Source organism: Neomonachus schauinslandi, chromosome 9, assembly GCF_002201575.2.
Source record: "Neomonachus schauinslandi chromosome 9, ASM220157v2, whole genome shotgun sequence".
NCBI lineage: Eukaryota > Metazoa > Chordata > Mammalia > Carnivora > Phocidae > Neomonachus > Neomonachus schauinslandi.
Genome location: NC_058411.1, coordinates 42,114,264 through 42,131,023, shown reverse-complemented (window position 1 = coordinate 42,131,023; position 16,760 = coordinate 42,114,264). Strand labels below are relative to the sequence as shown.

The following is a 16,760-nucleotide window of genomic DNA, read 5'->3' as shown; positions in this document are numbered from 1 at the left end:
GTACTTGTGACACGTTTTAGATTGTCACTAATCTTTGGTGTATTTTGAGATGCATTCCACAGAGGATGCCCTCCCCCCTCCCACTTCAGAATAATTACTATAATAATGTAAAATGTAAGCTTAAAAATCTTACTAAGAGCCGTGCTACGTGGTTGTCCTGTAGTCCCCGTTCTTTCTTGCATCGCAGCTACCCGTGTACAGCGTACCGCGTCTCCGTTTCATTTGTCATGTTGTGTCAAAGCTCCACCGCAATACCCGTTCATCAAAGCAGGAGACAACTTTAGCAGGATACGAATTATTGGTATTAACACAGAAACTCAAGTTTCTCAACTCACCGGTTGAGTTTTCCTCGTGGTATAAGGAAAAAAATAGACCAACCAGCGTATTTTAATCTCTCTGAAAGTAACTCAGCGATTTAATAATTCGCACACGGGCTTGTAATTAATCGTAGTAAACATGCGGTTGACGCGATGTATTGGCGGGCTTCGCGCACGCTGCGCGCACACTTTCCCGGGCTCTGGCACCGGGCGGCTTGGGCGGGCGTCCGCGGCCCTCCGGTGTAGTTCCACCCCACACCAGCGGGGGCAGAGGCGGCCCTGGCGCACCCCGGTTTGCGACCCCGCTCCGTCTCTGTCAGACCCGACCAAGTCAGTGTGTGTGGGGGGCGTAGAGATGGTAGTCCCGCGCCCAGGCTTGCTTTCTTAAGAGAAGGCTCTTGCTCGTGGTGGGCGACTGTAAAGCACATTATACTCCCGTGGGTCCCAGCGCGTGGCGCGCTACCACCGAACCCCCGGCAGGATGACGCCAGGCGGGCCGCGTCCTCTCCCCGCGCCCGGCGGAGGAAGGTGCGGTCCGGGGAGCGGGCCGAGGCCCGACCCGGAAGCCTCCGCGCGGGCTGTGCTCGCCTCTCGCCGGGAAAGCTCCGGGCCGCCCGAGTCCTTGGGCCTGCCGCGGCCTCCTTCCCCCGGCCCCACGGGGGCCCATGGGTCTCCATGGCGACGGCGGGGGCCCGGCCGGGGGGCGGGCAGCCCGGGTGGGGCCGCGGCGCTCCGGGGGCCTCCGCGGCGGCGTGGCCGTGTTCGCCGGCGTGGCCGCCGTGTTCACCCTCACGCTGCCCCCCTCGGTGCCGGGGGGAGACTCGGGTAAAGTATCTCAGGGCCGCCTTCCCACCCCTCTCCGTGGTGGGTCAGCTCGCGCCCCCCGGTCCGCCTGCCCGTGCTCCGTGCGGGGTTCTGCGTGCCAGGCCAACTTCTGTTTCCATTCCTGTAACTGGTGTCTGTCGTTCTCCGGCTCTGGAGAAGGGGCTTGCTGGTTTCGCCTGGTGGCACTTAGCTGACCCCTGCCCCTGGCCAGGTCATTTTTCGGGACCCGAGTTTTCCCTTTCCATTCCTTCTCAGCCCACAAACATTCCTGAGTCCTTATTGTGTTCCAGACAAAAGGAGTCACGGCGGTGGTGACCAAGTACCCTGGGGAGTGTTCTCGGGCGGTCAGAGACAGTACACACACTACCGACTGCACAGCGACAGCCCGTGGGAGGGAAATGTGGGATAGGTGGGGGCGTGGGGCAGCCCGGGCCTCCTTCAGAATGGCTGGCCAGGAAAGGCCTCCGAACAGGGTGTTTAGTTGAAACCTGAATGTTGAAAAGGAACCGGCCCCGCACACTATTTGAGGGAGAACGCTTACAAGAGCGGAAGCCAGCTGTGGCTTCAAGCAAGCTGCTTCTATTAAAAAGAAAAGTACGGACCACGGAAATCACATGAGCCATTGTTACGTGTTTGTTACAGGCTTGTTACCTATTTGGGAAGAGGAGCAAGAGCTTGGTTTTGTTTGCTTTTGTCTTGATGCCAGATTAAGTGACCATCCGATAATGCCGGTAGTGCTGTAACTTCTCGAGGTGAATCTATAGGTTGAAAAAAAAAAAAAAAGGAGTGTACTAGTTACAGTTACGTCTTGCTGCTTAACAAGATGACCCCAAAGTTAGTGGCTTGAAACAACAGGTGTTTATTATCTCGCCTTCCCTGTGCATCAGGAATCTCCGTGCAGGTTGGCTGGGTGCCTTTCCTCAGGACAGGGTTGTTGTCACGGGGTGGGCGGGAGCTGCAGTCTTCTCAGGGCTCATCTTGGGAGAGGATTCGCTTCTCACCTCAGTCCGGTTCTTCGCCACGTGGGTCTCTCGGGAAGCCGACTCTTGTGAAGAGAAAGAGACGGCATCCTCGACTGACACGGCTGTCATTTCCTAAACCTAGTCGTGGAAGTGATTGATAGACCACTGCCCTGTTTTATTCTTGACAGTCTGTAAATGCAGCCCACGCTCACGGGGGAGAGGATTATATAGTGAGAACAGCAGGAGTTGGGGATCAGTGGGGGCCATCTTCCGGGCTGCCTTCCACGTTGAGGATCCTTGATGTTCTTTTTACATACAAATCATTGCCTTCATTCTTTCAAGTCCTATTGAACAAATAGGAGCAGTGTTTCAGTAGTATAGTTGGGAATGGAGTTACCATGTTTCCAAGGCTTACGTTGAATAATAGAAATAACTATAGTTGTGAGAGTTTTGACAATGGGGAGAGCATTACTTAAAGATTGAGTAGTTCTGTACCTTAAAAAAAAAGAAAGAAAACATTGACAGATACTTAACCCTAGTTCTTTGAACCTGAAGTTTTCAGATAGGATGAATAAAAATAACTCTTACTGAGCACTTACTATATGCCAGGCACTGTTCCAAGTGCTTTACGTGGATTGTCCTTTGTTAACTACCCCTGTGAGATAGGAACTATCAGTATCTTCCTTTTATAGCTGACAAAACTAAGGCTCAGCTGTGTCCAGAATTCACACAGCTAGAAAGCAGGGGGCAGTCAAGGAAAGAACTCAAGTAGATTGACTTTAGAACAGACTCTCTTAACCTCTGCTCTAAGTTCTTTGTTAAATCCGTCATCACATATATAGTGTTATTTAAAGTCTATTTAAAATCTCTGATTGGTGTCTTTATTAATACTGTTATTTTTTCCCAGTAGAATAAAGTTACCCATTTACATTGAGTTACCAAACTTTTTAGGTGTTCTGATTTGTTTAGTTTGATGCCAAATAGTGGTTGCTTCTAATATTTTGGTGTTCATTTTTGGGAATGATAAATAAACTTTTCCAAGTCTTGCCAGTAAAATTTGTATAATCATATCTTTGATAATATTGTTTATATGTTGAAAGTACTGTCCTCCTTGAATGTTGTGTTTATGAAATATATTTTTATCAATAAACAGAACACATCTCAAAACCAGTATAAAGTATGTATTTTTTTTCTTGATAAGCCTTAAATTATACTCCATAAATCTATCAAATTGTGTAGCCTTGCCAAAATTATTTCTTGCACTGTTTGATACTCAGTTGATTTATGGGCGGGAATACTCGTGATCCTCTGGAGGAGAGTGTGGGAATCTTGCCTTCACATCTATTTGTTATTCTTGGGAAAAACAAAGCTTATTTATGTGTTCATATATTTTAAGGATACTGTCTGTAACAGACTTGATAGATGAGCATATAACTGCATAATTAATATAAAAAGTATAACGCAGAGGGAGCTGGTTTTTGTAAAGGATAAGCATCCACTAACAATTCTGAGCTTGCCACCCATTTGCATCTCAGACAGAAAAGCTGTAATTCTCAAACTTGAATGTACCTCAGAATTGTCTGCAAAACTTGAGCCCCAGTGCCAGAGGGTCTTAATATAGGTAGGTTTGGTCAAGGAATCTTCATTTTTAAAAAGCATCCAGATAATTCTGGTGCAGTTGTAGTAGAACTTAAATTTGAAGAAGCCCTAGGGTAAAGGGTTGGGAGTAACCGAGCATCCAGGAGGCTCTTTTGTTCCCCCCTAGTCACATTTCTCTTTTCTCTTTATCATAGTCCATTTTAAGAGTAATGTTTCCCTTTAGCTTTTTTCAAGGATGCATTTATAGACTTTGAATAATAGCTATCTTTCCTATTTAGATTTTAGTTTAACGTTTGATAAGAGTAGGTGATGGAAATTTGTCACATTCCCCCAATTTTTGTACCTACAGAACTTAAGAATAACATGATTTTTTAATGGTAAAAAGCAGTTAGCGAAAGTAGGCTATTTTTCTTAATGTTAAATGCAATTCTAAATACATTTTACGTGGAGGAGAATAAATAGTGACTTTGAAAATTTGAACTTAATTGTGTTTCATCATACCTATAGAAATACCAAAAAAGCTGATTAAAACGGTTTGGGACTGAAGACAAGCCTAATCCATTCTGGAGTAAAACTATCAAGTGTCAACAGTAGTTACAAAGGGAAGTTAGTTTAAATATTTTTAGACCATAAACTATTTCTTTAAAAAAGTCCCTAAGATGGAAAAAGTGCCTTTGGTTTCCAAATTGCTCTTGAATATCTCCAGAAAACTCAAAAGGTATCCCTAAGTAACTGACTTAGGAAAGCAGTATCTGTCTTTGGGTGCCCTCATGGGGCTTCCATGAGGCAAGCAGTCATTCACCCTAAGATGGGGGTGTCTGAGTAGCAAGGATGACAGTATGATTTGTCTTATTGTCAACTTCTGTGTGCAGGACTTGAATTAGTTTCTTTGTGGGACCAGAGGAGGGAAGGGTGGTGGTGTCTTGAAGACCCCTGAAATGGATAGGATAATATTTTCAACTTAGTAGAAAAGACAGAAATGAAAACAACTAACTAGAATATAAAGCAATCTAAATAAGTGCTAAATAGAGCAGGTTCTATGGAGGAGGAAGAAGTGATTAATTCTGGTGGGGGAGGCTAGGGAGGGGTATGTATAAAGGTGTCACTGAGAAGGTGGCAATTGAACTAGGCCTTGAAGGATTTAGGAGAGAACACTGGGTGAGAAAATGAGTGATAAGAGGTGCAAAAGAACCATTCCAGAGGAACAGTGGGTAATCAGATTTGACTGAGGCGAGCATAGGTTTCATTGATAAATGCCTTGTAAAGGGACCTTGAAGCCTTTAGAGGGTTAGCCTGTTGTGCTGAGGAATCTGAACTTCATTTAGTAAGCAGAGAGCAGCCATTGAGAAATTTTGGATTAGCGATACAATCCAACCTGTTTTGGGGAGGTGGGGTGGCAAGAGGTGATTTCGGTATGAAGATGAAGTAGAAAACTGGTCAAAGCTCTTGCTGTCGCCCTAGCCAGAGGGTAAAGATCTACGTTGCGGCTGGGACAATAGAAATTAAAGAAGCATTGATATCCATCGAAGGATAGAAAATGGACATTAATACATTTCCTAATAGATACTAGTAACTTTCATAAACCATCAACATTGACTTCTTACATTGTCCTGTATTACAGTGCACAGGAATGAATCAGAAATAGTACCTGTGCTCTGAATACTTAAAATATTAACAAATAGACATTGAATTACTGCATCATAATTTTAGAAATAATCGCTGATGGTGAGGAATTACAAAGGACTATGTAAATAACATAATGATTTAGTGGTTTGCAGAAATGTATTACGGTAGTCAGAGCTTACCAAAATAGCCTGGAGCTAATAAGTACTCGGCAATTATTTGAAGATACCCGACATAATTAATGTAGAGAAGGTTTTCAAATGCCAGTTTAGAGCAGAATGGTACATGTTATGGAGTGTCCAAGCCTCAGAGGTCTGCACATTTTACATTATCATAAAGTTGCATCTTTGTAGATATTTTTATACTAAATTCTTGAGGGACATTACAGCATATTACACTTATATTCTATAAGAGTTTTTGTATATTTGCAAGTGTGCACAACTTTTAGGAAGGAAAATAAGCACTTTTTAAAAACCAGAATTCACCTATGTTTCCACTGACCAGTTATTAAAAACTATCAAAGATCATTTGTTCAGTAAGACCTAAGGGAGAAAATATCCTTAGACTATTTCATGCTGTTAAATCTCTACAGATTTACAGTTTTATCCAGTCAAATTAATGCAAAACCCCAGTGCAAGCATTTGGATTTTGAAAACTTTGGAGGAGTGTCATTTTCTAATAGTAATTATTGGTTTTACATTATTTTTTCACAGGGGAACTGATCACAGCTGCACATGAGCTTGGAGTAAGTATTAGTTTTATTGTTTAATCAATGCTCTCATTAACAGTTTTAGGAATTAAGAAAGTTTAATTAAGCATGGAGTAAAGTAGATTAATTTATTTTCAAACCCCAGTTTTTAGTAACTTATAAGTACAGTACGTGACAATTTACTTTAAGTTTTAAATCCAATTAAGCTAAATTATAAAGCAAAGCCTTTACTATATATACAGTAGCTGGCTTATTATCACCCCAAATTTTGTATAAGCTATGGAGAATAAAATAAATCGGGTTAACAGTTTTAATAAGTTTATTATTTAATAAACTTTATTATGGTGCATGATCCCTTTAGGCAAGACCTTAGGACTGTCAGCATGGTGGTAATCCGATAGCAGTGTGGTCTTTCAACTTCCTAACCAATACGAAATTTCAGAACCTGCTTTTTTTCAGTAGCCTTTTAAATGACCCTAATGTACTGTGAACCCAGAGAACAAACTGCTTAAGAACTGACAATGAAATATGTCACCCTTTCTCTAGGTGACACACCATGTGATAGACGCTGCCAAATCCGCTAAAGAAAATATTTATTTGTATTGGCACAAAAGGATTACAATAGAAAACCACTGTTCAAACATGTAGACATTGCCTCTTAATCTTTATACTTGCCCGAGCAAAGGGCTACTTTGCAATTAAAGCCAGTGTGACTCTTTAGTAGGAGGTGAAAACCTTCTAACTCGCTGATTTTTCCATAGGTTGCCCATCCTCCTGGCTATCCTTTGTTCACGCTGGTGGCTAAACTGGCAATTATGCTCTTTCCTTTTGGTTCAGTTGCCTACCGCGTCAATCTTCTGTGTGGCTTGTTTGGAGCAGTAGCTGCGTCGTTACTTTTTTTCACCGTTTTCAGGTAAAGTAGTTGATGAGTTAAAATTAATTTTGGCTAATTGGAGATGGAGCGTTCTGATGGCCTAAGTGCAGGCATTAAATAAAACCCCAAAACCAAAACTCTTACGTTGCTTGAATGGTTTTCCTAATCACTCCTGTGATTACACTTTCTTAATTTCCAGTAATTCCATACGCACTTGACCCCTCAGGTGATTACACAGTTGGTTGTGCTTCCTACAATGGAGTCAAGGTGTCACCAGTTCATTATCACAGTTCTCGGGTTAGGCAGAACTAATAAGGTTTGTCATTTTATGAAGATGCAGATGGGCCAGTTTAATTCAACAATATGAAGGTCATCTTTTGGTAAATGATAAATATCATTTAATTACAGTGTTGCTGATGGGCAGCTGCCTATCAGGTCCAGAGCTAATACCTAATTATACTGTATCCTAAATATGCACATGTTGTATACTCTTTGAAATGAGGCTGTTAACTAAGGAAATCAGTTTGGGATATGGTTTTGGTAAGGTTTCACGTTGTTCCTAATAAGGTAGGCAAATTAGACCCCACATACTTCACTGATGGAAGGTTTTCTTCGTTTGGAAGGCTACCTTGCTTTTAAAAAATGGGTCATTAGTTTAGGATGTTGGTAAACTTAATTTGTCTTTGCTGCTTCTGACTCCTTCATTCTTAACCAGTCTAACCTATGCCTAAGGAGATTATAGTTAAAAAATACAAGTTACACTTCCTGCAAAGGGAGAAGCAAATTAAAACACTTCTTTCAAAAACTGCTGCAGTTTTTATTATAAAAACAAATTTTTGTATGTAAATATAGTATAATTTGAATAGACAATTTCAAACGCCGTTTTTGGAGACTAATGTTTTTATTTGCGTTAGTCATAAAATTGCCCTTTGACTAAATTCTTTCTAAATTTCCTCTTTAATTATTTATGGAAAGGTAAAAGTTAACATAATTATAACCCTAAAGCTTACTTTTAAATTTATTTGTGGAAAGCTTTCAGATTCAGATGTTGTAACTGTTGATCATTTACTACATTTGTATCTACATTATTTAATTCATTTTTATTTCAGTTACAGCTTTTCAGTGATAGCCAATCTTTCAGAATGAAATGTTGAAAATAACATCTGTGCTTGGATTGATTAGTATTATGAATACTTTCTTTTTCTAAATGATTAGAGTAATCTTCTTTAGAATTGTTTCTCCTGAGTCTTTTATAATTAAGAATTTATCGTTATTTTTATTGAGAGAAAAAACTGATCTTTAACATTTTTAAATATCTAGGTTGAAAGGTAGAACTACTTGTCTTGTATTGAATGTATGAATTAATAATCTTCACAAGACATTTAAGACAAAGGCATTTAAAGAAAATTAATACCTGTATTTATTTTAGTAGTTCATCTGTAATTTATTTTATTTTATTTATTTTTTATTTATATTTTAGAAGATCATTTCTATAACATATATTTAAATGCTATGTGGCTATAAAAAGCTCTTATGCAAATAAAGTGATTTGTTCTCTAAAACTTTTCCATGCTTTTCAATATATTAATTGGTGATACCATTCCACATGAAAACCACTGTAAAAATCATACATAAAAATATTTACAGAATCCAAATAGCTTTGGACAATAATTTTCCTTTGAGTTGTCTACATTTTAAAATAGCTTTTATTATCATGCTTGATTATAATGGGTTTTAGATTAGCACACTTAACCTGTGATCCTTTTTTTTTTTAAATACAGTCTTAATGGTAAATTTGTATATTTGCTGAATAGGCTTTAAATCAAAAACCCTTAATATGACTAAACTGGATATTTGAGTGGTTTTCAGAATGTTTTGGTAATATTGTACTTGGGAAAGTTGCTTTCTTTCAGAAAAGGGATCCCACAATATTATCTCCTACATACATTTTAATATGAAAATACTTCATTATTTTGAATACAAATAATTGACAAGGTACACGTCCTCTGGGAACAACCTAGTTCAAGTGGCAAATCTGTTTTGTCAAACAATAGACACCCTTCAGGAGAGAGCAAGCCATCTCTATGGTAATAGGACTAACAGTAGCCTATTGATTGAGTGGAAGAAGACATTATACAATGTCAGCTGGCTTGTTACAATTTCATTTGTTGTATGACCTGAACTTAACCTTTAAAACCTTTCTTCTGTGAATATAAACCCAACAGCAGGACACAGTTCCTGTGCAGCCAGTACAGTGACAGCTTTTTTTCCAGCCCAGCGTCCGGTAAATGTGTTCCTTTACAGGTTGCCTCCTTTATCAGAATTTGTTGAGGAGACATTTGACTACTTTATTCATCGACAGGCCAAATCGTCATTCTGTTTTGTTGTGGAATATTGGAGGGTTTTGATCCAGGAAACAGTTTTATTCTTTCTCTCCCCCCATCACTTCAGAGAACATTACTGTACACGTAGGATTAGCGCTGACTGGTGCGCAGTAAATTAATTCTTTTAACAGGTTTAGGTTTTTTTCAGGTAATTGTTCACATGGCATTCACTATATTTAGCTCTTGGGGTGGACATAAAGACCTTCTGAACCTTTTAAACAAAGATTGTATTTTAAAAGCAAATTTCTGTTTAAATGTGTTGATGTAAAAAGCTCCATTTTTTTCAGTAAACATGACTTAGATTGAAAGAACAATTTATTCGTTGTTTCCAATTACTATGTAATTTTTGCTTTCCTTGCATCTTTCTCTTGCTTTTAAGAGCCGTAAGATGTCATTAACACTGCATTTTTTGGTCAGTCTTTCCTAATGGTTGACAAGAACTCATGTATATTCGCTTCGCCCTAATGTAGAAAGCATGGGAGTAAAAGAGCACTTTGAAAGCTGTATGCGTCACTATACTTTATTGAATTAAAAATAGTAAGATTGTGGCAGTTGTTTCTGTATGTATTTATGTATTGTCCCCTTCAGGGGTATTTTTCAGCATTCACTATGTGAAGGGAGTTTAATACATTTCATTTCTATGAAACAGTATTCATTTTATTAATGTGTACATCTGTGTTTTTAAGACTACATAACACAGGGATTTGTAGGAACTGGGATTTTTCTCTTTCAAGGCCATTGAAGTAAATGATTTTTAAGTTTTGATGGTACGATATCTAAAGTGTCACCTTTGAAATTCGCAAATCCTATTAATACAGAATTTAAAAAGTTACAGCTCAGGTAAGTCACTAATATGAATGGGATTTAGCATTGCTTAGTACTTGAATTTCAAACTTATTTTCTAAGCAACCTCAAACTAGGTCCTATATACTTAATAAGGAAGGAGCCCTGAAATCACTGTCTCGCAACATCAACATGCTTACATTTCTTATGCTCTGGTATCACTAAAAGAGAATGGAGTATGTTGATAGCATTGTATAAAAATTCTTTCCCTCAGGGAAGATTTTAATTGCTTATGATCTCAGATGAGGGCATATCTTGTATCATGTATTTTAGTAGGGTCCAGGGCAGGAAATCTACTCTCAGTAGGCTTGAGAGTCAGCATATCCTTTCCAAACTATTGTGGGCCAAATGGAAGTATGGAAGAATTCATTCAACAGTGTTTGTTGAGGACTCTTGTGAATCGAAAGTAAAACTATTTTAGTTTTTATAATCAAAATTCAGTGTTTACTTAAAGAAATTAAGACAAAGTCACTAACCATTGAATAAAGAGTTTTGCAAATATTTTTTTCTAGAAGGTACTGTCTTAGGAAACTTGCATTAAAAAACTTTCTAACACCATTAACATTGTACAGTAAGAAATCAGATCTCTTCATGTCAACCAGGTTACCTAGAATACATGAATATTAATGATAATTGAAGGTATAGTGAAACCGTGCCTGCTCACTACAAACAACCGACAACCAATTTCAGTGATATTTAAATATCTTCTGGCAGATCCTTTTGTGCCAGTATTTTATTTTTTGTAAGTGATACAATTCTAAATGTTATGCTGCTGCTAAAAATTAATTTGATTAAACTTTTGGAGGAGGAATACTTGATTCGGAGCACTGTGTCTGCGATTCTTATAGCTCCAGCTAAGATTCCATTCAATAAAGAATAGGAAATTAAAATGCCATACCTTAGAGAATGTAGAATCTCCTGCTTAAGGGACATTTGGATTTTCCAGCTCACAGAGTATTTTAGATTATTGCCATAGAGAAGAATGTCAAGCTCTTCCTAATTTCAGAGGTAACTATGCAGAAGTAACAAATAGTCACCAAGTTTTTGTAGTTGAAGAAGAATGGAAAGTACTGGAGCATTAATTTCCATTCAGGAGAATATCTGTCTTGATCCCTGGTTAATTGATCATATATTTCTCTCATACTTGTATAAAAATTGCATAGACTCAGACTGCTTAAGCATATTAAGAGCTTGGTTCATTTGCATTTTCTTCTAAGTAGAGGGACATATTAGGCTCAAATAGCAGCACTTCATTTTGAAGGGGAAAAAAGCAGGGCAAAAACTCTTTTTTAAGACTGTAGAGTCTTTTCTGACAGCTAGTCAGAGTTAGAATTAGTTCAAGGAAATGTTAATAATGCACTGCCTGGCCTAATCCCTTTGATATCACCAGGTATCCTCCTGTTCATGGGTTAATTGCTTTAAAAGCGAAGGCAATATTCTGAGCGGTGGGCCGCTTCACCTTTTCACAGCTGTTACCATTGAGTGACAACTAAATCCCATGTGTAAGATGAGGAAGAGCTCAATCTCCAATTGGGAGAAAATTTATGTAAACCACAATCCCTTCAGAATGTGCGGAAGTCATAGACTTTCTTGATTTACTCTGCTTTTCCCAGAAAGCTCTATTGTTCACTTTCCTAAGTCCCATCAACCCTTTGTAGCAGAATATCACAGAGGCAGCAGATAGCTTGAAATATATAAATGCTATCATAGCTCTGATTAATAGCAGTGCTTATGAGTCAAGTCTGATAACAGTGCAGCTCTCCACTCAATTTCAGATACTGCTAATGGAATCTGTCTTCTCCAATTGTAATATGAGAAGGCCTAATTTGCCATGGAGCTTGGAGCTGTCACCAGTAGGGGATTGTGGGGTCAGATGGGAGCTGCCAGGTTTTTGCCCTGCAGCTTGTATCTCTCACTTTGAATAGAGCAGCCCCCTGCCTGCCAGTTAGCTGATAGGCCGCTGTGGGGTTTATGCCACTATATACAATAGGAAAGGGCTACATAGGCTGACTTTATAATTGTGAAGCTAGCTCATATTTCCACAGCTACTGTGCTGCATAATTTCTAATAAGTGGTTTTAACAAATGTCAGATTATGAAAAGTTTCCTCAATTACAAAAACTTATAAAACATTCAAATTGCTAAATCTGTTTCCTGCCGAGATTTTGCCACTGGAACTAGTCATCAGTCATTACGGCTGTAATAATAAATGCATGTATTTCTTAAAATTACAAATAAAATTCTAGATCGTAACTCCGATAGATGTGCTACTTTTCAAAGCCATAAAAACAGAAAGTGGTCTTCAGGAATTGAAGTATTAAGATATGCTTTCATAACTTTGCATGATAAGACTACTTAATATTAAATCTCTATTGTTTATTGAGTTGGTTAGTGTTGCCGATGAAAACAGTTTCATACCCTCATTCGGCTGATTTTAGTTATTTGGATCTTTTAAGTTTACCTCCCATACGTTTAGTATCTTAATGTTTCAAAATGTATGCAGCATCTTCTAAGTTTTGAGTGAAAAGGGACTTAGTGTGATGACAAGCCAAGGCCAGGGCCTTTGAGAACAATATGCTGGAATGTACTTTTTAACCATTCAGGTTTGCTGTTGAATACAAAATAACACTGTCAAGCTTGAGTCACAAGGTAATTTGAGGTCTTCTGTGTCTTTAAACATTTCGAACAAAATATGAAAATTTGTAATTTGGGAGTTATTTTAAACCAGGCTGTGCTTTCAGAAGAAATTGGCTCCCATTGTGCAAGTTATTTGGCATACCATGAGAACTTAGTAAAAAAAGTAAGGTGTATGATGTTGATTCTTAGAAAGCCCAGGGTTTTTTCTTTTGGATAATTAGGTAGAAGCTGATGAGATATAATAAAAGGAGTTGTTCTAAACCTTGAGTAACTTTATTATTTATTGGTTAATGCATAAATCTGAATTTTAATGGGAATTGTGTGATTTTATCTTATTTTCGGAAGCTATTCATAATCTTACTCCCTCTGTGTCAGTTTGGGTTTTTTTTTTTTTTTTTTTTTTAAGACTACAGTTTTTTTTTTTCCCAGTGTTATTTAGTGGTTTAAAATCAGGAATAATACTTTGTACTTTTCCTTTTAGTGTACTGGTAGTTGGTATTTATGTAGCTGAAACTTCAGGCCGGAACCAGTTTTACTTTTGATTGAATCTCGTGAAATAGAACACATCTTGGGAGAATTTTATCTGGAGTGGAAGTAAATTTTTATAAAATGTGGGAAAAGGGATTATTTGCAAGTTTATTAAAGGTGGAAGTGTTTTACATTTCTTTAGGTGCAGTGGTGGCAGCTTCCAAGATGTAACTTTAATATACCATGCCCTAAATGATTGACTTATGTTGATTAGGTCCAAGCTTTAAAATGAACAGGAAAGTTTAGGTTCTACTGTTTTCTAAATGGCTACTGGCTATAATTTGCCCACAGAGTATCTGGAACATATTAGATGCTTAATGCGTATTTGCTGCCACTGGGTTGAGTGAACTGCCATGGAAAGAGAGGCTTGGCAGTAGCTAGCTTCCCAGTTTGAACTTTTTCCAGGTACACAGAAGAGATAAATATATGGGTGTTGATTATGTGATTGAGCCAGAAGGTAACATTTGTATATTTTCATGAACAAGACCCAGAAAGATAAGAACTCCGGGAGGATGGGGGTGGTAGATTTGCTGTTGTGTCCTGCTTTACCTTACTTCCTCCCCGTAATCCATTACATTTTTTTTTAGTCATCAATATGAGTTGACACTAATAGTAATTTATTTAATAATCAGTCTCAGAGGCTGCATTGTGGCCTGCTTACTCGATCCTACTGCCTTCAAGCAGGAGTTTGCAGCATAGAAGGAGGGCGGTGTACCCTCCATGTTGGGCCCTTTGCATGCAAGTAACACTGAAGACAAATACATTCGTGAATTTTATGAGGCACGTCAAATGTGTGTTCTGAAAGAATTTCAGGTTTCTGTTACTTGCCTTTTGATTGAGGGTTAGACAAACATGTGACTACACATGAAAATCGAATACCACGTAGTGGAAAGAAAAATACACCTTATCATCAATAGCAAACCTGTGTCAATGGTACAAAGTGTAACCTCCCGATTTATCCATTGTGTCAACAGATGAAGAGTATTGCATCAATGAGAAAACTCCTGCACAATCAGTCCCTTTCCTAGGAATCTCATCTAGGTTTCATGGATTTTGTGGACCAAAAAGAAGGCAGTTATGTATCAACCATAGAATTCTGAGCTTCACATTCTTTAGGATGATCTTAATCCTTACCCCATATTCCTTACCTCCGTGGAGAATTTTTGTTATTTGTGTTATCTGGGTGAAATTTTAAATACTTTACCACCCGTCCCGTGCTGTCTGTCATACTCTTGGTGTATCTTTCTCTGTTGACTAACCACTGTGCTTTACTAGAATGTGAACTACATGATGTTAGTGTTAACCCAAGCAAAAAGCAATTAGGAAGATTTACTTACTGCAGATACACTGGGAAATATATTTTACGTGTCACATAAAAATATTTTTATTTACATAAAACATACTTCAATGATTTTTAGATTATTTGATGTTATGAATCATCTGTGTCGTTGCTTTACGCCATTAGTATGAGCCCTTAAATTCAGCATACCTCTCTCACAGTGTGAAAACTTGATTTTGATTGTTAGTACTGAGATATAACTATCTTTTACAATATAGTGGTTGTGTTATTAAAATGATCACAGTGATGGTGTTGTAAGTATGCGATCATTTCTTCATATAGCCTCATAAGATATTATCTTCTATAAGTCAGGTTAGATTCTGGTTTTTTGTAAGATTTTATTTATTTATTTGAGAGAGAGAGAGACAGAGAGACAGAGATAGCGACAGAGGGCACGAGTGGGGAGTAGAGGGAGAAGCAGGTTCCCCACTGAGCAGAGAGCGTGATGCGGGGCTCGATCCCAGGACCCCGGGATCACGACCTGAGGCAAAGGCAGACAGATGCTTAACCAGCCGAGCCATCCAGGTGTCCCTAGGTTAGATTCTAAACATGTATTTCAGTCAAGGAAATGTCTTTTTTGATCTCCTTCTATGAGGCTTTATGAGAATCAAATTAAGAATGGAAAACATTTTTTCTCATATTGTATCTAATTCATCATAAGTTGTCCTTAAGTTAAAATGGAAAACAGTTGAGACTATTTTGCCATTTATTCTTGAGTTCTGGTGAAAAGACTTCTTATTTTTGTTCATAACCTCATTTGAATTTCTCTTCTCTTTTTTGTTGAAGTAGTTTCATCAGTGTCAGTAGAAAAATGTGTATCTTTTAATTTAGTGAGCTCATTTTAAGATGTCACTTTAGCACGTTAAGTGTAGATAAAAATTAAATTCACTAACTCCTTAGTTGCTTTGTAAAAAATAATAAGCATGGGGGCGCCTGGGTGGCTCAGTTGGTTAAGCGACTGCCTTCGGCTCAGGTCATGATCCTGGAGTCCCTGGATCGAGTCCCGCATCGGGCTCCCTGCTCAGCGGGGAGCCTGCTTCTCCCTCTGACCCTTCCTCCTCTCATGTGCTCTCTCTCTCTCAAATAAATAAATAAAAATAAAAAATAAAAAAATAATAATAATAAGCATGTTTATTCAAAAGAATACAATGAAAATGAAAAGTAGGACTCTTGGATTGCCAAGTGAAAACACAATGGTGTTTTTGATTATGTCATTTTCATTTAGAAAAAAAATCAGACTGAGTCTATGGGCAGATGACAATTGTTTTGCCTTATTTTGGAGCTACTTATATTTATAGTCCATCTGTATATCTGACTTTCTGGATGATGCCGAACAGCTCATTTTGTGGGCTCAGAACAACCATTTCATTTAAAACTCATGCTTAAGGAATAATGTCAGATTGGACATTCCTTCCATATGTTTTTAAAAGAAAGATTACTTAGCCAGAAATTTGGATTACCAATTCACTTAACAGTATTGCATTCAGTAAAGTATATAAATAGTGTTTCCTTCTACTTACATAATTTAACTCTGCATCCCCTCACCCCCCGAAATTATAAATATCTGTTATAGCCTTTTCAGGGAAAAAAAAAAAATTGTGGAGTATGTGTTGTTCTGGTTAGAATTACTCCCCAAAAGAGATTACAACTAACTTGTCTAATCATTCACTCTGGAACACCCTTCATTGAGAGGGATATTTGGCCAGTCTCATAAAATAACAAAGACCCCAGCAATCAGAATAGACAATGGACTCATTGGAGGCTCTAAAGATATTCTGTGGATTCATACAAAACACTTTTTTAAAGATACACATAAACAGATAATAGAAGGATTTGTTCAGTCATCTTGTTTGCTTAACATGTTTAAAAATTAGATTTGCCTTCAGACATATTCATCAATGTGATTTTTACAATATCACTTAGGTAAATCTTCTGAACATTTAATGTCTTCTATCTCAGACTTGCAGTGACTTATTGATATGGGTGGCTCATTGATATTTGGCTCAGTAAGACATAAGAGGAAAAATTTGAGGTGTTTTGTTTGAAATTTCAGAAAAACATGAGAAAATGTAAGGGACTTTATTTACACGTCAGTATGCAAAAGGCAATATGAGTATAAAC

General features: G+C 38.2%; 1 protein-coding gene across 3 annotated transcripts in view; it reads left to right on the top strand.

Moving 5' to 3' along the window:
• The first annotated feature begins 882 nt into the window (after positions 1-882).
• TMEM260 (transmembrane protein 260) overlaps positions 883-16,760 on the top strand; it is a 67,513-nt gene continuing 51,635 nt past the window's right edge. For all 3 annotated transcript variants that reach the window (XM_021701485.2, XM_021701484.2, XM_021701483.2), the window contains exons 1-3: positions 883-1,142; positions 6,040-6,071; positions 6,797-6,948. In XM_021701485.2, the coding sequence (XP_021557160.1) occupies positions 983-1,142; positions 6,040-6,071; positions 6,797-6,948 (344 nt within the window). In that variant the 5' untranslated portion in view covers positions 883-982. The remainder of the gene's footprint in view (positions 1,143-6,039; positions 6,072-6,796; positions 6,949-16,760) is intronic.